The 25629-nt window shown below is 40.9% G+C and overlaps 2 protein-coding genes across 6 annotated transcripts in view; one reads left to right on the top strand and one right to left on the bottom strand.

The window, feature by feature from the left end:
• Window positions 1–296: 296 nt before the first annotated feature.
• On the top strand, window positions 297–2945 carry LOC119483729 (glucagon-1-like). The gene is made up of 6 exons (XM_037762125.1): window positions 297–482; window positions 570–676; window positions 1416–1562; window positions 2143–2259; window positions 2697–2840; window positions 2921–2945. The coding sequence occupies exons 2-6, from the start codon at window positions 579–581 to the stop codon at window positions 2943–2945; spliced, it is 531 nt and encodes a 176-aa protein (XP_037618053.1). The 5' UTR covers window positions 297–482; window positions 570–578.
• Window positions 2946–4377: 1432 nt separating this feature from the next.
• The window catches only part of LOC119483727 (sodium-driven chloride bicarbonate exchanger-like), a 39555-nt gene continuing 18303 nt past the window's right edge, over window positions 4378–25629 (bottom strand). For 2 of the 5 annotated variants that reach the window (XM_037762120.1, XM_037762122.1), the window contains 23 exons: window positions 23175–23318; window positions 22883–23024; window positions 22474–22634; window positions 21243–21431; window positions 19492–19580; window positions 18503–18660; window positions 18295–18382; window positions 15686–15832; window positions 15013–15113; window positions 13258–13432; window positions 12696–12829; window positions 12351–12596; window positions 11165–11270; window positions 10410–10571; window positions 9274–9387; window positions 8869–9030; window positions 8531–8782; window positions 8361–8429; window positions 8102–8275; window positions 7893–8015; window positions 7744–7808; window positions 7472–7585; window positions 4378–6043 (listed from right to left, as the gene is read on the bottom strand). In XM_037762120.1, the coding sequence (XP_037618048.1) occupies window positions 5974–6043; window positions 7472–7585; window positions 7744–7808; window positions 7893–8015; window positions 8102–8275; window positions 8361–8429; window positions 8531–8782; window positions 8869–9030; window positions 9274–9387; window positions 10410–10571; window positions 11165–11270; window positions 12351–12596; window positions 12696–12829; window positions 13258–13432; window positions 15013–15113; window positions 15686–15832; window positions 18295–18382; window positions 18503–18660; window positions 19492–19580; window positions 21243–21431; window positions 22474–22634; window positions 22883–23024; window positions 23175–23318 (3185 nt within the window). In that variant the 3' untranslated portion in view covers window positions 4378–5973. Of the gene's footprint in view, window positions 6044–7114; window positions 7274–7471; window positions 7586–7743; window positions 7809–7892; window positions 8016–8101; window positions 8276–8360; window positions 8430–8530; window positions 8783–8868; window positions 9031–9273; window positions 9388–10409; window positions 10572–11164; window positions 11271–12350; window positions 12597–12695; window positions 12830–13257; window positions 13433–15012; window positions 15114–15685; window positions 15833–18294; window positions 18383–18502; window positions 18661–19491; window positions 19581–21242; window positions 21432–22473; window positions 22635–22882; window positions 23025–23174; window positions 23319–25629 lie in introns of those variants that run through there. The other 3 variants (XM_037762124.1, XM_037762121.1, XM_037762123.1) reach the window with 3 other exon arrangements.

Here is a 25629-nt window from a genome sequence, read left to right on the forward strand (position 1 = left end):
ATGTCCCTTGTAAAAATAGAGATAACTGCCACTGATGCAAAACAATTGTCAATATTCCCCATCTTTTAAATTTGATCGGAAAGAACCCACAAATACTGACTCACCGTCCAGATATGACAGCACACATATCGCTTCCCATCATGATGACACAGTAGCACATTAAAGCATCTTCCCTACTTTCTGTTTAACAGGATGAGCTGCGCTTGTTTGATCTTGACACCTAAGTACCAGCTGGCATCACGCATGAACGGCGTCTTTCCTTTCTGGACAAATGCTCGGCTTGTTGATTCGGCCGATGTGACGGGGCCCGTGTGTCTAATGGGTTGAGAGTAACAGGTGGAGTGGTAAAATTGGCCCACCTGAGCAGACCCATCATCCTCGTCCTATTACAGTATATAAAGTAAGAGAGGAGGGTTAGAGACAGACACCAGGAACAAGCAGAGGAACTAACAGCACCGTTCTTTGGAGAGAAAGAAGACAAGGTGAGTTTTGTTGCAATGGTGAAACCACTTTAGCTTTCTGATCCGATATGCAAGCTCTTTCTGTGTGTGTGTGATGTTCTGTGGTAGGTTATAACCATGATGAGCATCCAATCCCTGGCTGGTATCCTTCTGGTCCTCGGCTTAGTCCAGAGCAGCTGGCAGGTTCCTCTGCAGGAGGCTGCTGACAGCTCAAGGTACAGAAATCACATCTAAACGGATGAGGTTATGTCTTTGTCTAAGGACCGCAGGTTTCACTACTTGTTTACTGTGTCTAAATCGGACTGAATCACAAGAAAAATTGTGGGTAATTTTGGATTACAATCCAAATGGCAACATTCATAAGATTAGAAGTTACTCAAACTGAAATTTTGTTACTACAATGACCCCAAAATACTATGTCGAAAAAAGTAATAAAACAGTCATAGTATATCATGTCAAAAAAGTAATAAAAAGTCACAGTATATTATGTCGTAAAAGTAAAAAAACAAAAAATTTATGGTATAGTATGTTGAAAAATGTGATAAAAAATTCATAGTATAGTGTGTTAAAAAAAGTCATAAAAAGTCACAGTATAGTATGTTGTCAAAGTATTAAAAAAAAGGCATAATATAGTACGTTGAAAACAGTGATACAAAAAAAGTCATAGTATAGTGTGTCCAAAAAAAGACATAAAAAGTCATAGTATAGTATGTTAAAAAAAATTTGGAAGTCTGTTGTTGAGAAAAGAACAAATTGTAGCAAAGAGTAAAAGATATAATTTAAATTTGATGCTGTTTTACACCTGTGGTGATGTTTGGAAGATAGAGATGCTGCATTTTATTACCCCAAATTAATATACTACATGTGATTCATCTGCATCATCTATCTCTTCCATATATTCATATTGGATTGGTGTAAACTCAAAGTGATTGTGTTCTCCCTCCTGCGCTGCAGCTTCGATGCAGACGACACATCAGTGGACGAGCTGTCAAACATGAAGAGACACTCGGAGGGAACTTTCTCCAACGACTACAGCAGATACCTGGAGGAAAGGAAGGCGCAGGACTTCGTTCGGTGGCTGATGAACAACAAGAGGAGCGGGTCAGTGTGGGATCAATTTGGAAAAGTGATCATACGAATCTTTATTGTAAAAAGCTTTGACTTGTTTAAACTTAAATAATGAAACACTGGTTATATTCAAGCTCAGGATGTTATGATGTGGTGGAGTTTTTACAGCAATGTATAAGTAAAAGTCTTGCATTCAATATGTTAAACAAGTACAGAAGTGTTATCAGCTAAATATACTCAACCATAGGGGTATCAACCTAGGGGTCGGGCCCCTCTAAAGGGTCACAAGATAAATCTGAGAGGTCATGAGATGATTAATAAGAGAGGAAAGAAGAAAGTTCTGCTACACAAATATATATTAATTAATCTCGTTAACTTTGACAGACGTTATTTTCACATTTTCGCGTTGGCTACTGTCGTTCTCCTACACGTTTGGAACATGGGAGTAAGGTGGTTGCAATCTGCAACCGCACCACTAAATGCCGCCAAATCCTACACAGCGCACCTTTAATGTAAAATCTTGATCTGAAAAGTAATCATTCAGATAAATGTTAAAATGTAAATGTAAAATTTTTAAATTATACCAAATATCTCCCTCACTGTGTGTTTTCAGTGCTGACGAAAAGCGCCACGCCGACGGGACCTTCACCAGCGACGTCAGCTCCTACCTCAAGGACCAGGCAATCAAAGACTTTGTCAACAGGCTCAAGTCTGGACAAGTCAGAAGAGAGTAGGCTGCCTCTTCCTCCTTCTCTTCCTCCTCCTCCTCCTCCTCCTCCTACAGTACCAAAACCCCTATCGGCCTGTGTCTGATTCCAGCGTGACCAGAGAGACAGAGAGAAAGAGCTAATCAACTGCTTCTTGTGCCACCTTTTTTTCCTTTCTTTGCTTTGTTTTCTTAATGTTCCTTGTGGTTGTGCAAAAAATAAATCACCTGAACTTTTTGCACTGCGTTGATTGATGATTGTGTAAAATGATTATTTGTGACACAAAAGCGGACAATGAAGAAATCACGGGATGATCAGAGCATCACATAATCAGAAATAACAACAATAAAATGATGATTTTCTGATGAATAATGGCCAAAAATTGGAGCTCCAATGGTAGGTTTCCACATCGACCCTTAATGGGCAGCGTTTCACATTGTGCGCCTGTGTACATACTCAGATCTGAAACGGAATGGCGAGGTGAGGCATTCAGCAGGAGGCATGTAGATGGGAGCTTCACCAGCGATGTGAACAAGGTGCTGGACTCCATGGCTGCCAAGGAATATTTACTCTGGGTCATGACCTCCAAGCCTTCAGGGGAGAGGTAAAAAAAGTCAGTCACATGATTTGATAATTGCCGGAAATTCTAGGCTCGGCGTGATTGTGATTTTCTCTCTTTTGCAGCAAGAAAAGACAAGAGGACCAATGATACTCTCCTCAAGGACTCCCTCTGTGTGCCGCACACAAAGCCATATACAGGAGGAATAGAAAGCCATACTGTTGTAATGACAACACTATCTTGTTTACTTGCTGTATGTGATGCAAAGATACAAAAACTACGACTCTTCCGTATGGTGCACCAGAGAGAAGGAATGAAATCGAGGGCGTATTTTTTCTACAAATTTAAATTATTTTCTATATTTTTAAAAACAAGAACACAAAAAGTGAAATCTCAGGTAGGCTTATATATAGAAAACACACGTAGTGTTAGTTGGTATTCATTACATGTTATTAATCCGCTCTGCAAAAATAAAGTTTTTCATCGTGTCTTTCTGGCATTATTTTTAGATGGGCATAATAGCCCTTACCAAAACGAAGTTTATTCAAGTGTGCTATTAGTATACTTCTTTTAAACTTAAAAGAAGATAGTATACTTTCAGTTTACTTTTTATGTACTAGGTAGAGATATACTTAACAAAAGTATACTTAAGTATACTTGGCTCATACTGACAAGTTTACAGAAAAGTCTAAGTATACTTGGCTCATACTGACAAGTACACAGACTAAGTCTTAGTATACTTGGCTTATACTGACAAACAAACAGCTTAGTCTAAGTATACTTGGCTTATACTGACAAGTATACAGAAAAGTCTAAGTATACTTGGCTTATACTGACAGGTATTCAGATAAGTCTAAGTATACTTGGCTCATACTGACAAGTACACAGACAAAGTCTAAGTATACTTGGCTTATACTGACAAGTATATAAAAAAGTCTTAGTATACTTGGCTCATACTGACAAGCATACAGAAAAGTCTAAGTATACTTGGCTTATACTGACAAGTATACAGAAAACTCTAAGTATACTTGGCTTGTACTGACAAGTATATCGAAAACTCTAAGTATACTTGGCTTGTACTGACAAGTACACAGACAAAGTCTAAGTATACTTGGCTCATACTGACAAACATACAGATAAGTCCAAGTATACTTTGCTTATACTGATGTTTCCCACAATTAATGTGATCAGAATAAGGGAAAGCCACACAACACAATTCAAAACAGGCCTGCAGGAAGTGCAACAGTCTTTACAGATTCCTCCCACTATTCCTGATGTATGCAATCATTTTAAATTAGGATCGTGGTCTTTCTGGGAGCATCAACAGCAGCATCACGGGTCAGAGATACAGTCACCTCCTGTAGCTCTGCCATACGAAGGATAGAGAAGCTCCAGCCTGAGGGTGCAGAGTGCTCTTTGCCCTCCTATCTTCGTATAAAGACATGGAGCTCCCGAGGTCAAAGTTCAATACAAGGAAGCCTTGCATAGAATAACTCTGGGGCAGTATATATATCATATGTCTCACTAGCTGACCTCTGACCTCCCTGTGGACAAGTATATGGATCAATAAAGCACCACATGATTTCAGTTTCTTTAAGATCTTTATTTATGCTCTCACTCACTCGCGCTCTCATTCTCATGAAACAAATCACAATAGAACAACAGATCTGAACTGATGGTTTTCTATACAGGTGACTTAAATTATTAAACAGAAAGTGTACAGCTATCACTACCAAATTTAAGGCAGAATTCCACACAGAGGTGGTCAAAATATTTGATATTGATATAATTCTGACCCCTTATTAGTTTCTCTAATCAACTAAGAACCATCAACTGGACAATGGGAAAAAGAACATCTACAACAAAAACCTGCCTTCAACACTGACTTCATGTTAGTTATATATTAGTAACATTGTACATGAATAAAATATACTATGTATTATACATTGTTAAGACTCTTTACCGTTTATTACATGTTGCCCTTCCCAGAAAAAAGGTAGCCTATTATTGCATCTCTAGAAGTAACCATGGTCCTGCAGCGAGACAGTCAAGTCGCCGTCATGCAGGTGTTTTTCTTTTTTAAAAACAATTAGCTTCCGATGCTAACACATTGAGGGTCATTTGGAGAGGAGATCACATGTCCATGGATGACACTTACTGACAAGATGACAAAGAGTATGCAGGTGGAAAACACAGAGCTTTCTGTACAGTCACCCTAGTTCAGCATTTGCAAATTCGAAGTGTTTTTAAAAAGCCAAGGCCAAGTAGCTAGAGGTACTGAAAGTTCCCGAACTATGCTGAAATGCTAGCTTGAAAAATGTTTTCCAATAAGCTGCCCCTGAAGTATACTGTTCTCAAAAGAATAGTTTATTTCGGTTAATATTATTCCCTTTTCTTGCCGAGACTTTGATGAGAAGACCGATACCTCTCTCAAATGTGAGAGTGGTGTCAATCTTCTCGTCTAACAGAGAGCAAATAAGTGGTCACATAATGTCAAACTATTCCTTTAACTCGTTTTCAGGGAATGCTTTATTGGAGGAGAGACATTTATTTGTAAAATAGCGATGGAGTGATATGAGCTGTCACTGTCACAAAAACATTTAGATATACAGAATATATAAAATGTATATTTAATACTTTCAAAAAAATCACTAGATTCGCTATAGCCAACTCTTTTTAGATACCAGTGAAATAGATTAGTATTGGCAAATCTCTACTTTTTAAGTTTTCTATTGTGAGGCGCATCGAGTCAATAGCGGCATTAAATGCGCACAAACATTTGCAGTTTGCTGTGGCAGGTTTTGAAAAGGACAACTCGCAACTGTTGTTGTTGGAAAAATATAAAAACATACAAAATACAAATAAAGTTTAAAAATTGTTTAAAATGTTTTACCTAATTGGCCCGTTGACGCAGCATCTGGTGTGTGTCACATAATTCTGGCCTCCTTCTGTTGCTGGTATCACCAAACATTGATATACATAGAAAAAGAACGTGTCTCGGTTCCTCGCGTTAATACTGTTTCTAACAAATTCTTTGTTTTACACAACTTGCACACAGACTTACATGACAAAAACACAGTGTAGCACAGTACAAAGGTGGTTGAGTGTGGCACGGTACAGTTTTTTTAGTTTTTTGATCTACTGATTGACAGCACAGTGGCACCGCCAGTATGTGTCATCACAAACTTGTCTCCCTGTCCAAGCTCTTCTCATGCCTCCGGCGCTTGTGTCGCTTTTCGCCGCCAGAACTGCACAAATAAAAAATAAAAAATTCAACCAAGCAAAATATTAAATAGAGAAAAAACAGATGTATTGGTGTTCATTTTCAAATTCAAGACACAAGTGCAGATGCAATTAATCAATCAATCAATCAATCCAGATCACAAAGCGTGCAAATATGTCTTATGAAGCTTAAAGGGGCAGTTCAGCCCAAAATCCCAAAATACATCTTTTTCTTCTTACCTGTAGTGCTATTTATCAATATAGATTGTTTTGGTGTGAGTTGCCGAGTGTTGGAGATATCCAAGATGGCAACGGCCAAATACCAACATTGTGATGGTTAAAAAAAAACAATATGGTGACAGTAAAAACCAAGATGGTGACGGCCAAAAACCAAGATGGTGACGGCCAAAAATCAACATGGCGACGACCAAAAACCAAGAAGGGGACAGCCAATATGCAACATGGCGACGGCCAAAAACCAAGATGCTGATGGCCAAAAACCAACATGGCAACGGCCAAAAACCAAGATGGTGACGGCCAAAAACCAACATGGCGACGGCCAAAAACCAAGATGGCGATGGCCAAAACCCAACATGGTGACGGTCAGAAACCAAGATGGTGACGGTAAAAAACAACAAGATGATGACGGCCAAAAACCAACATAGTGACGGCCGAAAACCAAGATGGCGACGGCCAAAAACCAACATGGCGATGGCCAAAAACTACAGGTAAGAGGAAAAATACGTATTTTGAAATTGGGGGGTGAACCGTCCCTTTAATATTAGTTTGCCCTAACACTTCAATATCTTGTGACATTGAAATATACAATACTCCGGAGTGAAATATAGCGCTTCGAACAACTTTTACAACATGCGAAGGACATCATAAAATGTGTCCTTGAAGTAACATGCACACATGCTGTATTGTTAATCCACCAACATCCATCTCTTTATGTATTTATTGAGTCAACTCCCATCACCAAATCATAACTTACAGCGCAGACCAACACCGTTTTCATCATGCAACAATCAACAGTCATTAGCAGTAAACAGAAGACACAGAAGACTCCATGCCGACAGGTACTGGGAACAACTTACCTTTGGGGTATCAGCTTCTGAGAGGTTAGGAAGGGGAGCTTAAGGGGGATGGAATGAAAGAGGCAGGCGGGAGACACGATGTTAGTTTACTCTGTGGGAAATCTGTGAGGGCAGGGCTGCTCTTAGATAAACCATTTTTATCCAAACATACTCGGTTTCCTGTAAAAATACAAAGTAAATGTTCCATAACATTTCGATAATAAACACCTGCCACTGCGGGCTAAACACCCCAGAGACACCCTTTACCCCTTGAAATTGACATTTCTTGACCCTGTGAAAAACACATTGGAATCAGTAATGCAGCATGATGTATCAGAGATCTAGATATGTGAGAGTAATGTAGATAAGGAGGCTAACCTTTTAGCGCTTGGTTCCTTCTTCGTGCTCTCGCTAGGGTTGACGCTCTTCCACACGCTCCCGAAAGATCCTTTGGACATCTCGTCAGTGATGTTCACTGTGGCTGGGTCACTCCTTGAAAAACACACGCAGAAGGACAAACATTATTATTTCACTTTTTTAGCAACTCTGCTGCTCATGTTAACGCAGTTTTGGAAAAGGAGGAGTGAGCGGAGGGCTACTCATTTGGTTGCAATCTGCAAGACACCTGATTAAAGATCAAAATGACTTACTTAAAATGTCCCTCGAGTGGCACTTGTACAATGCCTTCTTCCTCTGCAATAATACTGTGCTCCTCCTGAAGAAAGAGACAAAAGAGAGAATTTGAAACACTGCAGGGATGGCAGCTTTATGTCGTCTATTTTGAAGTCTATTACTGCACCTCTTCTGCTGCATCCTCCAGTTTCTTCTTCTTCCACTCTGGCATCAGGTCATCCAGCCAGCTCAGCTCCCTCTTGGTGAAGATGAAGTCCAGTAGCTTACGGATGAACACCAGGGCTAAGACCTGAGCGCAAACACACAGATATCAACCAATCATAATGCATTATAAGCACGCAAGTATACATGGATACACAAATACGCTCCGGTTACCATCATGGGGAAGACAATGGCGTAATTGGAGGTCTTGATGACCCAAAGCAGGATCAAGCAGCTGAGTTGGATGATGGTGAAGAGGTGCACCTTCCTCAGCGGGACGTGGCGAAGGTAGATGAAGTCTGGCTGGTGTTTGGCCGGCATGCTGAACAGCTTCAGGCGGTCAAAGAACTGCACAGATGCAAACATTCAAGTATTCATCCTGCATCTTTTCTCCATTCTAATAAAATACCAGCGGGCAGAATTCCGAGCTTACCTGAATGCCTCTGAGTGAGGAAGCCCCCATGTACAGAAAGACTCCGTACAGCACAGGCATGGGGATGAACTGGAGACAGACACATACATATTCAGGATCAGGACTAAAACTATGAGTACAATTATTTTTCCTATATATATATATATATATATATATATATATATATTTACCTTTAGCACAGAGGTCATGAAGACGGAGCAACCCATCAGGGCGAAGATCATGAGGCCGGTGAAGCGCTGCTCCCGGATGCCCAGGAACTTGGGCTGCTCTCCGGGGGCCGAGCACTCCGACTCCAGTTTCAGGCTGTTCACGTGGGAGATGGAGAGCACGGTGGCCGCCACGAACCACGGCAGGCCCATCACAGAGCACACGCCCAGCATCACCCCCACCACGAACAGGTCCAGGTGGTAGCCGCAGCCTTTCTGCAGGGGGATGGACAAGGGCGGTTGTTAAAGTTTCATTTTGTGTTGATTTGTGGACAAGAATGTTCTGACTTTAAATGGCATACCTTTAGTTTGTGCTCCTTTCTGTTGATGATGACGGCGGTGATCTGCTGATCCATGAAGATGAGGATGGTGCAGAGCAGAGCAGGGAGGAAGGTGATGATGGTGGTCCACCAGGGGTTGGGCCCCACGGGGTTTATGAGCCAGCCACGGTCATCTCTGGTTGGCTGGGGAGAGCGAAGAGAAAGGTAGGAATGAGAAAAAGAGTGTGATAATATGTAGAGAATATACAAGCCTCCTTAGCTGAGACACATAGCAACAGGAAAGAAACTTAAACGTCGTCCTTTGTTCAACTATTTATGGACAGAATTATGTCAAATCTAAATGACAGTCTTATTGTGCAGATTTCCAGATCTAAAGTAAAAGATACCAAATCAATAATGCATGCAGCAGCTTTCATGTGGACTCACTTTGAACTTGCTGGGGACCTGTAATTTAGGTGAAGGGATCCCAAGGGCGTAATCTACTAAAACCATAGTGAGGATGGTGATGAAGACAGCAAAGTCACTGATGATGGCCCGCACCTGGAGGGAACAAAGAGACACACTTCAGATACAATCGAAATATTTAGGTGCTGGAAAATACCGGTGTTTATCTTGGCACACTCTAAAAGTCCACAGGTTAATGCACAACTTGTTCCACAACATAACCCACACAACAGGGTCAGCAGGGCCGGCTTAATGCAAAGGTCATATAGGCAGTCGCCTAGGGTGCCACCTTCTGGGGGGCGCTAGTCGCCCTCTATAAAAAAAAAAATTAATTAAAAATTAAAAATTAAAAATTAAATTAAATTAAATTAAATTAAATCAAAATAATTGAGGCAATAATTGAATAAAGAAAGAAAGAAAGAAAGAAAGAAAGAAAGGAATACACTTTTCACCCCTGTAACTGTAACATCGGGGACCAATTGTTTATTTATATTATAATAAATACAGTTATTTATGAAAATATACATCTGAATTTTTATCTTAAAACCATTGTGATGTCTGATGTGTGTTGCGGTTTATGGGGCTAGGGTTACGGTTCTGGGGGGTTGAACCCTAAGATTTGGAACGTAGACTGACTCTCAATCGAGTGATGAGTGTGTTTGTGTCTATATATGTCTTGTTCTACTTAAAGATGTTTATTTGTCAAGACCTCTGTCAGATTGAAATATTGCTCTGTGTTCAATTAAATCTACTGGGAGCTATCATAAAAAAAATTCTCTTGCAGTTCTTTTGACATCTAAATATGTTTCCACAGCCAGACTACAGTGTAGTATTAATCACCACAAAGTGGCGCTGCTGTACTATAGATTAATGTACCAGCATCACGCCACACATTAGATCATGAGTGTCATCCCAATGATAAATCATAGAAATTGCACACATAGAACGGCCACACAGACTGCAGGGTTGTTGCCGTGACATAAAACAACCAATAGATGGCAGCAAAATGACACCGACAGGCAAAGCCATGGTTTCTAAACCAACTTCAGTCCCATGATAACATGAGAAGTAAATGGAAAAAAGAACATAAGAAGTGTCTGATACAGTGTGATCCGTACCTTGGTGGGGAAGTAGCGGCTCGTCTTGAACTCCTTGAGGAAGGCGGACATGAAGACGGTGGAGAAGAAGAGGACCACGCACCAGAAGAGCACGTCTGGGATGTAGGGGCCGTGGGGGCCGCAGGCGGTGCCCTCGAACTCGCCGTGAAACAACTCGCACTCCTACTGGCACCAGAGGACACGGTGGTGATGATGATGATGATGATGATGGTGATGCCAATAAAGATGATTAGAATGGAGAGAATGGAGATAATGGCCATGATGGGTGTCGGCGTCAGTTTTCTGAACAATCTGATACACGATCTATGCTTTAAATATCTATATAGTACATGATTCATCCATTAGCATACAATCCCTCTCGTGCCTCTCGTGTGTAGGCAGCACGCCACCGCCGGCGTGACTTATTTGCGAGAGAATCCTCTCTTCACACTTTGTCTCCACGCTCATTCTGCACGGCTAAACCCTGTGAAATCCTGCCCACATGCTCTTAATCCCCGCCTAGACTTATGACACTTCTTGAAGTGTGGGGGGACAACACGGTGCCAGACACTGTAAGAAATATCCACAACTCTCTTTCTAGGGTATTCGAAGGCTGGGTTTGCAACTTTGTTAGCCTCTTCTTTCCTGGATCACACTTTGACCGCTATTTCCTGACAGTTTTAGGAAGGACTCAAGGCCAGGAACTATCCTTATTCTATGTAACGTATTTACAACTATTGTGCTAGAATTCGGTCCAAATGTCAAGGGTTCCTTACCTTGACTTCCAGCATGGTCCAGTTGACCTGGGAGGACGTGATGTTGCTCTCCTCCCAGTACCGCAGAGTCTCGTTGCTGGGGTTAATGGGCTCCACACACGCACACCTACAGAGGATAGTTGTATTCAGTTTATTTGAAATACTTATAAGAGAGCAAAGTGAATATACAAATTGCAAAATAAAAATATATTCTATATTAGCTAGGCAGGTATAATGCAAATGTGTTACTTGGTGACATCACCACGTTACGGAAGAAAAGGCAAATAGGTCCTCTTAAAAATACCATGGCAATAAGATCAACTACTGCCTTTTAGGGGGTTAATCGTACAAAGATAGATAACACAAAGATGTTCACTGTACAAAGATATATGACACAAAGATGTTCACTGTAAAAAGATAGATGACACAAAGTGAATATATTTGTGTCATATATCTTTGTGTCATCAGCATCCCCTGCTGACCCACTAGCAGAAACCCACAGAAGGAGCTCTTGGCTCGACACAGCCACTAGCCAGCTTATGTGGCGGGATAATGCACGATGCTCCTGACACACACTCAACATGGGATTATTCACCATAAAGCAAAACCCATTACGGGAAAAACTGGACAGTGTTTGTCTACTATACGGCTGCACCATCTGTCGTTCGATGACGCGGCAAAACACTGGAGCACGTGTGAGTAAATGTGCTAAGATGGGTACGCTGTGTAGCTATGCAACACAATGACAACAACACAGAATGCTTCAATATTGTGCTCGTGGGGGGGGGGATAAATAACTGAATTGATATTAATAATAATAATAATAATAATAACAATCCAAATGAAGTGGATCAGAATAAAATAAATTAAATTAAAATAAATACATAAATAATAATTTGAAGAATAAATAATGTATTGAAAAATAAATAAATAAAAATAAATAAGGTAAGAAAATAAATAAGGTTCATTACAGATGAACATCGGAGATAGAGATATCCTCTAGAAGTGTAAGTCAGACTGAATCTAAAAATATATGTATCATGTTCGTGTGTTCAGATTTGACTGAGTTATTGTTCCAAGAAGGAAGGACCCCCTTTAACTTTCTGACAACCTCTATAAGATGTCAGAAAAAAGTGAAAAATGCCAGAATACATCTTCAAATTACTTGTTATACTTGTCAAAGCAGCACTTCCAAAAGAGCACTTACGAGTACTGTGTGAGCTGCTGAAGGTTGTTGTTCTTATTGATGGGGTAGTGCACCCCCAGGTGGAGCAGCTTCTCCAGAGCCTCATAGATGAAGATGATGCAGATCAGAGAGGCGAACGCTTCCTCGGTGAAGCGCGTGATGTAACAGACGAGCGAGCTGGCGTCCGTGGCCACCAGCAGCAGACAGAGGAAGGCCGTCCACAGGCCGATACACGCCCTCAGGGAGAGGTAGGAGAGGTCGTACTCCCTGGGAGAGACAGGACACACGCATACATAAGTAGACATGGCATCCCCGCTCAAGCAGAAACACACAATTTGTACTGACAAGAAAAAGAAGATAACCTACTTGCAGAACTTGAAGAGGATTTTCTCAAAGACAAGAACAGGCCCAGTGCTGCCCAGGATGGTGAGGGGCTGACCGGCGAAAATAGAGTAGGCTATTCCCGTCATGGACGCCCCAAACAGGGACTCAATGGCACTCTGGGAACACAGGAGATAATGCTGTGATTCAACCAATCACTCAGTTAAACACTGTGCTTAAACACAGCGGGGCTTTGAGCTAAATGTTACCGCTAGCGTGGCAGCATGCTTCTGGGTTTAGTTCCAAAAGTAAGAAAACTTAATTTACATTTGTATAATTGCAACTTCACACAGCAAGTAGTTTCAAGGTGCCTTTGAGCAAGAAGTGTCAACCGTTTGATGCAGGGGACTGTTGAAAAAGAGCCATGTCCTCCCCAGGGCTATATATACGGTATGTAGATTTAAGACCTGACCTTGGTTGTTTCTAAACTGTTTCAAAAGTCCATTCTCATGAATATAATGTCCAATGACAAGTCAATGATGTCCACAACTTGTTTCCAATGCACCCAAAGTGGCCAAAAAAATAGTTATCACAGATTCTATCTTACCACACGTCCCTCTGTGGCCTCACCCAGGAGTCCTCCGAAGGTGATGACCGGCGACATGCAGGCGCAGTAGAGGAAGAGGAAGGAGGCCAGACACTGCAGGCTGAGGGCGTCCCTGAAGTCGGAAACGTAGTGAGGAGCCTTTCGCTTGATGTCCATGAAGAACCCGCCAAAAAACCTGTGATGAAACAGGGATTTAATGAAAGAACAGGATGCAAACGGAAGGTACACATGCTAATATGGAAGCACAAATGGCATTTGGATAGGGCGGCACGGTCACAGCAAGAGAGTCACAGGTTCAAACCCGACTTTGGGCCCTTCTGTGTGGAGTTTACATGTTCTCCCCGTGTTAGCGTGGGTTTTCTCCGGGTGCTCCTGTTTCCTCCCACAGTCAAAAGACATGCAGGTTAGGTTCATTTTAAATTACCCGTAAGTGTGAATGTGATCGTGAATAGTTGTCTGTCTTTATTTGTCAGACCTGTGATAGTCTGGCTCCAGCGATCCAGCGGTTACAGATAAGGGATGGAAATGTCATTTGGGGGTTCTGTGAACACAAACATTGGAACACAGTTCGACTTGAGAGCGTGTCAATCATGTGAGTGTGCGTGTCGACTCGTGCATCTATCTTTGAATGGCTCTAGGCCACAGCCAGCAGGCTCTCCTGCTGCAGCGAGCCGGGGCCGTGGTGAACCAGCTGGAGGTGGTTGCTATGGCAACAGTGGGTGGGACGTTATGCTTATTTCAGTCCGAGGCAGCGATGCCATGTCCCGGGAAGTGGCGGTGATAGTGGTGAAGGGGATGGGGGATGGGGGTGGGTTCGATAGCTGAGACTGAGCTTCCGGACGGTCTTAGCTTCCTCTACCGCAGCATACCACAGCTCAGCTCACTCATCTGCTATTAAACCACCAACATGTACACTTAACACCCCTGTGCACTGCGCTATCGTTTCATTGTTCCAAGCTGGAGTTGAAAAATCCCCTGCTTGTCATTGGGTGATTTCTGGGTGATGACAACACAGTGTTTTTTTTCATCTTTAATCCCTTCTGTAAATCTTAATATTAGCTTTGTCAAATCATGCTGTCTCTTTGCGCCATTAAATTATATGAAAATTAAATTCTTAGTCTAGACTTTTTTTCATAAACAGCTGTGAGCAGAAATAACTATATAAATAAAAAATGCCTGTGTGTTCTCGCTCAAATATTAACACATACCACGAGACAGAGACCCATTAAATGTACCAATACAACAATGTAAATATATTTAATTACAATAACTGTAAAAGTATTATCTATACTTGAGAATTTAAAAAAAAAACAGTGTATAGACTGATACAAAAATAATCCATTTCAATCATCACTTATGACCATAGACATGAACAACATGACAGCTCTCCATACGTGAAGCTAAAACATCTTGATCGCCCCCTGGTGGCTGGCTGCAGTATAGGTCTTAAACTCCGCCCCCCTCCATGTTAGCGGATGGGGCAAGCTAAAAAGAAAGTGTAAATAACATAACAACATTACAGTGCTGGAGTAACTAAACTCACAATGAATTAAAACTGAAACAAAAGGTCTTGTGGAGTTGAAGTGTGAGTAATGATAATGGGCCAGCAGGGCAGAGGTCTGCCTCTTATGAGAGCTAAATTTATAGTTTGGGGGACGGCGAGGCAGCTAACAGGCGACAGGAAGACGGGCACAAAAGAAGAGCTCAAGGCTGCACAACACCAATCATGCTGTCTCTATCTAGTGTAACACTTACTTCCCGGTGCGCTGGAGCTCAGGGCCGCCGTGTCCTCCGCTATCCCCCGACTCTCCAAGATCTGTCACTCCGTTGGGAAGGGGGGGAATCTTCCGCTTTTCCTGTGTGGTTAAGATCACTGTCACTGGCCAGAACAATAACAAGCTGCACAGACACCAGATGTTACAGTTATTCCAACGTACTTTTCGCAAATCTTAAATGATTCTCTTATGCATGATTCCGAGACAGAGTTCATCAGCATTACAGTCTAATTGCACAGTAGTATGTCATTAATTCACCACATGTGCCTAACGAGACTTTTGTTTTAATCATCTGGAGCAGCTTTCTGTTAGGTAACAACTCTCCCAAACAAGATGGCGGTTTTTCAAAGCAGACCAAAATAACTAATGGAGGAAAAATAACTACTGTTTCGGAGAGGATTGAGAGCAGAACCCTGGGGAGCGGCATCAAAGCACAGAGTACGACACAGTTGAGATTAGAGGAGAACACAGATGCTTTAATATTTCTCAGCGGGCAGCATGACGCAGAGGGGACTCACAGGCACGTTACGGTGATGCAGACTGTCAAACTCTGAACAGATTTAGTTTAGTGGTTGGGCTTTTTTTGAGTGGCAGCAATGGAGAGGATTCTTCCGAAAATGTGTACAACATTTTTTGTTACGTAAATAGTTTACCTGAGAGGGCACGTTTTTGGGAGGCTCTATTCTGATGGAGGGGTCCCACTCTCCAGGAGGTAACACCGTCACCTGGTCCAGAAACTCATCGATGCCTGCCACCAGGTCATTCCTGTCTTTGGCCTTGTACGCAACATCATGGAAAATCTGTGGAGCAGATGAAGGGAGTTATTTTCTTTAATAGTCTGCTCTGTGGTACGGAAGCCCAAAGAGGCAAGTGAGAGAAACAAATTCTTAAATGTTTTAAATACTTTTACATACATTTAAATATACTCATTGACTCAGTGTAATAGCAGCATATGGAAGCCTTGAGACGCCAGTGTGAAAAAAAATTCTGGTCATCCATTTTCTAAGTCTGATAGAAAATAAGTAAATAGATAAGTAAATAATAAATAAGTAAATAAATAAAAGTGAATAGTTTTCTCTCCTGTGTTTATGCCTTAAGAACACGTGGAAAAAAGGTTTTGCCAGAATAATCTTTCAAAATTCCTTCAAAAATCATCTTTGAAAACACTTTTGAAGTGTTTATTGTTGTAATACTCATTTTGGCCACAAGAGGCCCCCGACTCGCTACCTTCTTGCTACATCCCGGGTCCCGTAGCAGCTCGACTTTCGATCTCCTCACCTTCTTCCTGTCGCTGTCTCTCGTTTGTGTCGATAAATGGATGAGTAGAGACTTGTTGTTGAGGTCGAGAAATATCCCGAGCGACAACAACAAACACTGATAAAAAAAAGATTCACCTGCCAATTTGTTTTTTCACAGATAGAAAAAGAAAAAAAACTAATTTCAATTTGCAAAAGTATTTCCCCCCACCTGTTTCACAGATGGAAAAAATAAATTAAGGAACTTAGAAAGATTATCCTGGCAATACCTTTTCTTTCACCTGTTTTCAATTCATAAACACAGGACAGAAAACAATTTAGACCAGAAAGTGGCTCACCAGACTCTTTGTTTTTCTCCCTGGCCCCTCAGGGCTTCCGTACTCACTATGCTATTACACTGTGTCACTGAGTGCATTTATATGGATTTACAGAAAATCCTATACCAGCGCCATAAAAGGTTTACTCAGCAGAGGATTATTCCTATCTCCATACATACAATGAACAAAACAACAACATGGAATATTCAGCATCATCACAGTGGCTGAAAAGCAAATCATAATGATGGGTACAATTCATTCCCATATATGATGAAGCAGACTGACACCCATACACTTCTATTTTCATTCATCCCAGAGGACTGCTGCAAACGGAAAATAAGGCAACATCTGGTTCTGATGATGTTCAGTAGCGTTAGTTCATAGCTGCACTGTGGGAAATACTGTCAATGTTTTCATGTCTGCTGATCCTCCAAAGGCTACTACTGCTTTTTAACAGAGGTCAAAGGTCGGGTCAGTTATAGGAAAGCAACTCTAGAGTTGGTAGGTGGACTTTTGATTTATAGGATGACTCCCTAAACTACCCTAACGCCTTATATAACCATAAAAAAACAAAATATAAAAACAGTAAGTCACTAAAAGGGTGATTTTAATCAGGGAACTGGCATCCAGTGGTGGACATAACTAAGTACATTTACTCAAACATTGTACTTAAGTATAGTTGATGTATTTTACTATATTGTAGTTTTTACTTCACTACATTTATTTGACTTGTTGACACAAAAATTATGCATGGCTGAAATAACACATTATACTTTTCGTGAAATAACAGGAATAAAATATAATAAATATATTATAAAATGTAATAAGGATATTTTATTATATATATATATTATATTTCATATTTTATTATATATGTATTATATTATATTCCTATTATTTCACTTTTTATAACTACGTCATAAAATATAAAATATAATTAATATAGAATAGATATAGAATAAAATATAATAAGGATATTTTATTATATATTTATTATAGTTTATATTTTATTATATATTTCTTGTATTTTATTATATATTTATTATATTATATTCCTATTATTTCACTTTTTATAATAAATATATAATTAAATATAATAAGAATATTTTAACCTGTTTTAAATGTAAATCAACTTGTTTCAAACATTTTCTAAAATCTCATTTTCATAAACCTAGAGCCACAACCTGCATCACTCTGTCTTGTTTCAAGACACAGATGCTCATTTCTCGATCATTTGAACACGTTGAAACATTGTTACTGCGCTGCAAAAGAAGGTTTTTAGGACTCAATTGTAGAGAAAAAGTCTTAAAGTAAGTCTATAAAGTACTTAAAATCAGTTCCACATCGTCTCAGAGCTCTTTTGGACCAAGTCCAAGTCCCTTTTGAACCAAGTCCAAGTCAAAAAGCAAGTTCAATCAATGCTAGTATGAAAATTAAAATAGCACAATGGCCCAAATCACACCAAATACATAAATGGAGGATTAACGTCCAGTTGGAAGTAATGAATCATCTGTATGTGTCAAATAGTTCACTGATGAGTTTCTGTCTGTTTGAAACATTTATTATTCAGTCAAGTCTCAAGTCTCAAGTAAGTCAGGTCACACAGTGTAAGTCCACTTCGTCCAACCCTGCTAGCATCATTACCACAGCTAGAATTTCAACCATGATAATATTGTACTTAGGTCTCACCTCGTCAGTCATCAGGGTAGCAATAGACCGCCCAATTTCATGATACTGTGGACCTTTTCCCAGAGGGCCGAGCAGGATGAAAAGAAACCTGTGCAACACAAAGGACGACAGGTTAGAGTAAAAGTCAAATCCATTTCTAACGCAGCATTCAGGGGATTATCTGCAGATGACAGAGAGAAAAACAAGCAGGGGGCTTTTCTTGTATAACCTGGTGGTGATGGGAACCTCGGCCAGGCCGTTGAGCAGCACAGCGGGAGACAGGCGGACGAAGGCCACCACGGGGCGGTCCAGGAATTCCAGCTCCCCCACCAGGACGTTCGATGCCTCGGCACCGGGAGGGATCTTTTTCATGAAGTGGAGGTCGATCTGAGAGACAGGAAGACACCAAAACAAGCACATCTTTAGACAAAAGATACATGTTTAGTTCTGTTTTGATCTAAAAGAATGCAGGTTGAGTGGTTATTACAGTAAATTGGTAACACTTTATAATAATCATCATTTATAAATGCTAAATTGTTAGTTAATTAAACTGAATTAATGGTAATTTTACTATTAACAAACCGTGAAATGATAATTAAGAATGTTTACTAATTATTAGTCATGCTATAATTTTTATTAATTTATCATTTGTTTGTCTAGTATGAAAAGATTAATTTATAAATTATATAAATTAATTAAATAATTTATAAATTCATTATTTCATAGTATGCAAACTAGTTAAAACATTTATTTAAAATTATATAATACATTTATAAATTAATTAAATAATTAATAGTTTTTTAAATGTATCAATGATATATTGTTTTATAGCTGAAATGATAACAATTACATATTTTATATAGTATAAAAAGTTATGTGTGCAATAATAAACTGTTAAAATAACATAAATTATAGCGTTGCTAATAATTAGTAAATGTTATTAATTATCATTTCAATGTTTTTTACAGTAAAATAACTATTAACTAAGTTTAATAACTATTTATAAATAAATAATCTGAATAGAAATCCAAAATACTGGCTTGATCTGGTCCACACAACAAAAGAAAACAAGCTTTACTCCTGTTAAACTCCAGTTGCTTTCCCAGGGCAAGGTGACCATTTCACATGTAACCCAACCTTGGTTAAATATACAGCGCTAGTTATGTGTCCAGCTATCAGTGGCCGTGGATAAACAGCGGGACCAGTGGTGGGTCTCACCTTGCTGAAGTCGACGGCGCTGTTTTCCCGGCTGACGTCCTGTTTGCCCTCACTGTTCGCCGGCTGAGACTGAGGTGAGACCGTTTGGCCTGTCGGGGCAGAGCGGGAAACCAACAGCATGTCAATTTTCACACAGCCTATCACAATATTACGTTCCCACACAAAGACAAAGGTTTCCAGTGAGTGACTACAGGGTACAGTTACATTCTCTGAAACATACGATACAACAGTGGATCCTTTTGTTGTAGGTGCCGTACCTTTATTGATGAAAAGGTTCAGCCCTCGTGACAAAAGATAATATTGTACCATGTTTCAGAGTGCACCTGAGTGAGTTAGATGTATAAATCTAATGAGTGCAGTGGACAGTGATTTTAGCTCGACTTTAGGCTCAAACTTTCCAAATCAAGTGTACTAATGAGGTACAATCTTTAACTTCCTTTTTAAATTTAAGTGTATCAACAAATAGGTGCTCATTTAAAAGTCTTTTTGTTTTAGTTTTGCTGAAACAAAGTCAAAGATTTCTCCTTTTAAATTTAAATCTCAAGCACATTTGTGATGAATGCACAAGGGAATGCTAAAAATGTGGCTAGCTTAAAATGTCATGTTTCAGTCAAGGAGTGATGCTACTACCACTAAAGGAATTTGATCGACACTTTGGGAAATACTCCTATACGCTCTCTTGCAGAGTTAGGTGAGAAGATTGATACCACACTCCGCCATATTTACCATAAAGACAGGGGCGGTATAACTAACTCTCTGGAAGAAAAAGAATAATCATATTTCCCAAAATGTTGAACTATTTCTTTGAATCCCAAAGGCAACCAAATGAAGATTACATTTTGTGTTATGTAGTTACACCGTGAATTTAAAATGAGGAGCTACCACAATTAGTAATTAGTCACTGTGATGAGTGCAGAACATGAGTCATAAATCTATGGTTTTCTAGGCATTAAACACAGTGTTGACAATGACAGGAAGTGGAGAGCATTATCATGAAAACCGGTATGCTGCATATACCTTGTTTGGTCACTTAAATAATTCTGCCACTTACCCAAAGTTGTTGTAACATTTTGAAAGTACAAAAAAACTTACTTTTTTCTACTTCTCTCTCTTCTTGACTTCACATAACCCATTTCTAGCCTCTCACGATGATGCTCTCCACTTTAATGTGTTCGTTCATGTTCTATTACTACTACTATCTCTAGGCTTTCAGTGTTAAGCATCAGCTTAGGCGCTCTGGTTGCCTGCGCAGATTTCCTGCTCTGTGTCTTCATGATCGATGGGACAGTAGCCTTGTGCGACTGCCTGAAGGACACTAAGGCGTTTGGTGTTGCCAAAGGGCGTGTCTGGGGTCATGCGGCCGCGGCTGCTGGAGGAGGTCAAAGGTGACGGAGGGGTTGACAGACATGACGCGCTACACACGCACCGTGGCCATGCCACACAGGAAAAGGCCTCTCTGGGTGGAGTATTCTCGGGGAGCTCGGGCAAACACTTTACGGTTTGATAATAGAGGCCGTTTACTGGTTCAGTGAATGACACACGTGCACATGCAACGAGACCAGAACAAACACAAACACGGAGAAACACAAACAAGAGGAGAAAATGAGATATCAAACAGCAGTAAGTCACAGATGGACACACTTTGGAAAAAAAACATGCAACATAAAAATATATATTTACATAGAACATATATGGTCACCATGGGAAAAGCAGAGAATATAATGTAATGTGCGTTCAGACTATTTGCTCACCATTCTTGTCCATGGAATGAGGCTCAGACTGCTTCTTGCCGATATCAGCGAAGGAGCGTACAATAGGTATGCGGTTGGCCAGCTTCTTGTGGTTTTGGTGGTGGTGCTGTTTGAGCAGCGCCTCGCGGATCCTCTTCCTGGCATCCTGGCCTACGGGGCCCGACACCTCGTGCTGATCCAGAACCATGTCTGAGAAGTAAACACAAATGTAGGTTTCCACATTAACATTTTCATTCATTCATTATCTGTAACTGCTTATCCTATTCAGGGTCGCGGTTGGAGTCAACAATTAACTTAACCTGCATGTCTTTGGCCTGTGGGAGGAAACCGGAGCACCCGGAGAAAACCCACGCTAACACGGGGAGAGCATGCAAACTCCACACAGAAAGGACCCCAAGCCGGATTTGAACCTGCGACCCTCTTGCTGTGAAGTAACAGTGCTAACCACTGAACCGCAGTGCAGCCCCATATTAACATTTGAGCGTGTGTGTCCTCGCGTGGCACTGGCCAGCGATGCTAAGCTGATTATTCCGACAAAAAACGACCCGCTTCTGCTGAGTTAATCGCACCAAACCAGGTTAAGTTCACTGGATCTCATCAGCAGCACAGTTTTTCCCACAATCAGATAAACACTCTTTTGCTGCCCTCGAAAAAACTAGAACACAGTTTTCCAAAGTGGAATTCTGTTTACACGTTATAATGTCAGCCTTGTTGACCCGGCCTCTGCCCTGCTGCACATCTTTGTAATGGTAACTTTATGAATTCATATACCGTCACAGGTACTGCATTTAACATAAAAAATATGCTCAAATCATAACATGGCAAACTCAAACCCAACAGGTAACAACAGCTGTCAGTGTGTCAGTGTGCTGACTTGACTATGACTTGCCCCAAACTGCATGTGATTATCATAAAGTGGTCATGTCTGTAAAGGGGAGACTCGTGGGTACCCATAGAACCCATTTTCAATCACATATCTTGAGGTCAGAGGTCAAGGTACCAGTTATAGACGAGTCCTCTTTTAAAATATGTGTATATAAATATGTGTATCGTCTGCATAATCATTTTAAGATATTTAGTTGTTTTCAATAATCTGAGCTAGTAAATGCTGAAAAGAAGAGGTCCGAGAATGGAGCCTTAGGGAACTTCGCATCATTTTCGTTTGCTCACATTTGGCACAAAAGGATTTTAGTTTGAGCAACACAAGACCACAGGACATTTTTGTGTTCACCTGCGATCTCCTCCAGCGAGTTGGCCCTCATGTCCAGCATCACGGTGCCGTTCATGATGCAGCTGCGGAGCTCGAAGAGACTGTGTAGAGACAGGGTGGCTACGTAGGGTTTACTCCACCGCTCGCCGCCGTCCTCGACATCCTCCTCGAACTTAAGCCACCTGCACACATTAAAAACTCGGTAAATATATAAAGACATTTCCCATCCCAGCACAGAGCATTTTGGTGGTTGTTGTATACATTTTCCCCCCTTTACTTTTGACGTGCTGCTCAATTAAGCCCATAAATTTGTTATTCGCAAATCCTTTGAATTTGCTACACATAAACAGGATCAAACTCTCAGGTGCAACAGAGGAACAATGGCACAGCTGGCTAGACCCAGCCCATGTGGCCGACTGCAGCGATGTACCTGGCTGTCTCTTTCCACTCAGCGTCCTCGCCCTCCCTGAGGCAGATTTCGTCCAGCTCGGTGAACAGAGCGTGGGGGATGTGCTCCTCGTCGCCATCCTCTGTCCCCAACAGAAACTGCACCCTCTGAGCTGGTGTGTCTGCTGCAGCAAATGGGACAGTCGGAGAACAAAGATAGAGAAAGCATGCAACAGGAAGGATTTGAAACAGAAAAACAGAACATGATGGTGAAGCTGGCTTGCGGTGAACTCAAAACTTGCTGGAGTTTGCTTTAGTCCGTTTTGAAGACCTACTGTGAGAGGGGGATTCTCTTCCATCGTCAGCTGAAGAGTCCCTCTCCTTGGACCGCTTCCTGTGTTTGTGTCCGTGGTGGCGGTGACGTCTGTGCGACCTCCTGCCCAGGGGAACGTGGACCCCGATGTAGAGAGTGCGGTGACCTGGAGACAAAATGCATCAGGCAACAATCGATTTTTTTAAAATTCCAGACAAGAGCTCATCTGACAGAGTTGTGGGGGTACATCAGACAAAAAAACCTTGGAACCACTGCTCTAAAGTGTCAGTCACTACCCCAAAACTCAACTATCAAAACACCCGCAACAGGTAGTATCACGCCACGTAGTCAGTTAGAGTGGAACCAGAGAAGCAGCACTCAGAGAATGAACTGCTACCTCCTGAATAAAGAGCTATTGTCCTCTTTGATGCTGAAATCGATGAAAATTGGATGACTCAAACAATTAGTGAGATTTTAATTTTAAATCAATACAGAACAAATAAAGAGACTGGGATTCTGAAAGGATATTATACAATGTGAGCTGATGTGCGTGTATGCGCACACATGAGCGTGCATCCACAGGGTCAGCGTGAAGATAATGCGAGCTGACTCTCTCCTCCTTTATCGCGGTCGAGCTGCCCGGCCGCTGCTTGCTTCCCGCCAGCCCTCGGCTCAGTGTCCTGACACAGACAGGACTACTGTACACCCTGTTCTCCTGCACCATATGAGGCGCCACAGAGTCCAGCATAATGTGACACCAAGGGCAGTGTGATGTTACAAACTGGGGTCCAACAGAGGATACTAAATTCATCTTTTATGTGACAATGACAGATTACAAAAGGATTACTGTCAATAATACATTTCGCTGTCTTAACTGTTAAATTACAGGCAGTCCAATCCCATTATACCACTTACACAAATATTCCCAGATAACATTTATTAAACTGTAATTTAATCAAAGCTGTAATTTCTACTGGTGATTGGGTTAGCCTAACCCTAACTAAGTAGTTTTTGTCACGTAACTTCCGTACTTAAGTTACGCCACTTCCAGATTTATCTTAAACCAAACCGTGATATTTTGCTAAGCCTAACTAAGAACTTTTTTTGCCTAAACCTAACCAAGTCGATCTTTTCCTAAACCTAAAGAAGTCAATCTTTTCCTAAATCTAACTAAATAGTTTGTAGCCTAAACCTAACCAAGTCAATCTTTTCCTAAACCTAACTAAGTACTTTTATTGCCTAAACCTAACCAAGTCGATCTTTACCTAAACAAAAATAAGTAGTTTGTTGCCTAAACCTAACCAAGTTGATCTTTTCCTAAACATAACTAAGTAGTTTGTTGCCTAAGCCTAATGAAGTCGATCTTTTCTTAAGCCTGACTAAGTAGTTTGTTGCCTAAACCTAACCAAGTTGATCTTTTCTTAAACCTAACTAAGTAGTTCTATTTTGAAAAGACTGGAGCAGAAATTGACACATGCGTCACTTGTTGCTGGGCATTCGCCCAATCGTGATGAGCGTCACGAAAAAAAGGGAAATTCGTGTCTATGTACACGAATCAAATAGATTCAGTTTCGTGACTATTTCACGAACTGCCGTGAGACTGTGTTGGACAATAACCATTGTTCACTTCTGAAACCAAACCTAAGACCGTGAATATAATCTATTATAGAAAAACGTTGGGGAACCCCTTTTGCTTTCAGAGTTAAATCCTAGCTCAAGTTAAGCCATTTGTGCAGCTTGTGCAGGTTCAGATATAAATGAGCTTATTCTGTTTATTATTGCCACACTCACTGTGTATATTTTAATTTAGTCTGAAGGGAAGATATCCCACATGAATCCCTTAAATTGTTTTCACTTGCTTGGAGACATGACTAATCATATCATAGAGCGCTAATCAGATTTAAGCAAAGCACAGACATAACGTGAATCACCTACAGTAAGAGCACACTGTCATCACAGCATTTGAAAAGATACACTCACTCACTACCTTCAACCAGGAGGAATCCAGGACAGAGGTTAAGTGAGGTCCCGGAGGACATAACGGGGAAACTATGTCAAGATGTATTTGCAGTTTGAGAGCGTATTTCACTCTGTAGACGCATTCATCCAGAGCAAATTGCTGTTAGCATTATGTGAATTATGTATATCAGAAGCAGAGGGAGCAAATTTCACAATAAAAGGCCCGTTCCGGCAGACGGGAACAATAAGGTACGCGAGGAAAACAGAAGAACTGAAGCTTTAAAGTTCATGAGTCACGACTCCTGAGTGGAGGACTTAAATAGCTCCCCTCCTCCAGGCCTGCTGATGTCACAATGTCTTTTCTCTTTTCTTACGTCAGTCAAGAATTCATGCAGCGTTTTTTTTGCTGTTCCATATCCTTAAGTCTTTGTGTGTGTATTCATGTATGCACTGCTTTACCACAGAATAGAGCAGCTCTGATTGGCTGGAGGTTGTGCATCATTCTCTTCACACAACTG

The sequence above is a fragment of the Sebastes umbrosus genome, chromosome 24 (assembly GCF_015220745.1).
Source record: "Sebastes umbrosus isolate fSebUmb1 chromosome 24, fSebUmb1.pri, whole genome shotgun sequence".
NCBI lineage: Eukaryota > Metazoa > Chordata > Actinopteri > Perciformes > Sebastidae > Sebastes > Sebastes umbrosus.

Coding starts and splice junctions, on each gene's coding strand:
- LOC119483729 (XM_037762125.1), top strand. CDS start 579: ATGATGAGCATCCAATCCCTGGCTGGTATCCTTCTGGTCCTCGGCTTA. Junction 1,563..2,142: donor ATGAACAACAAGAGGAGCGG/GTCAGTGTGGGA, acceptor GTGTGTTTTCAG/TGCTGACGAAAAGCGCCACG. Junction 2,841..2,920: donor TCCAAGCCTTCAGGGGAGAG/GTAAAAAAAGTC, acceptor TCTCTTTTGCAG/CAAGAAAAGACAAGAGGACC.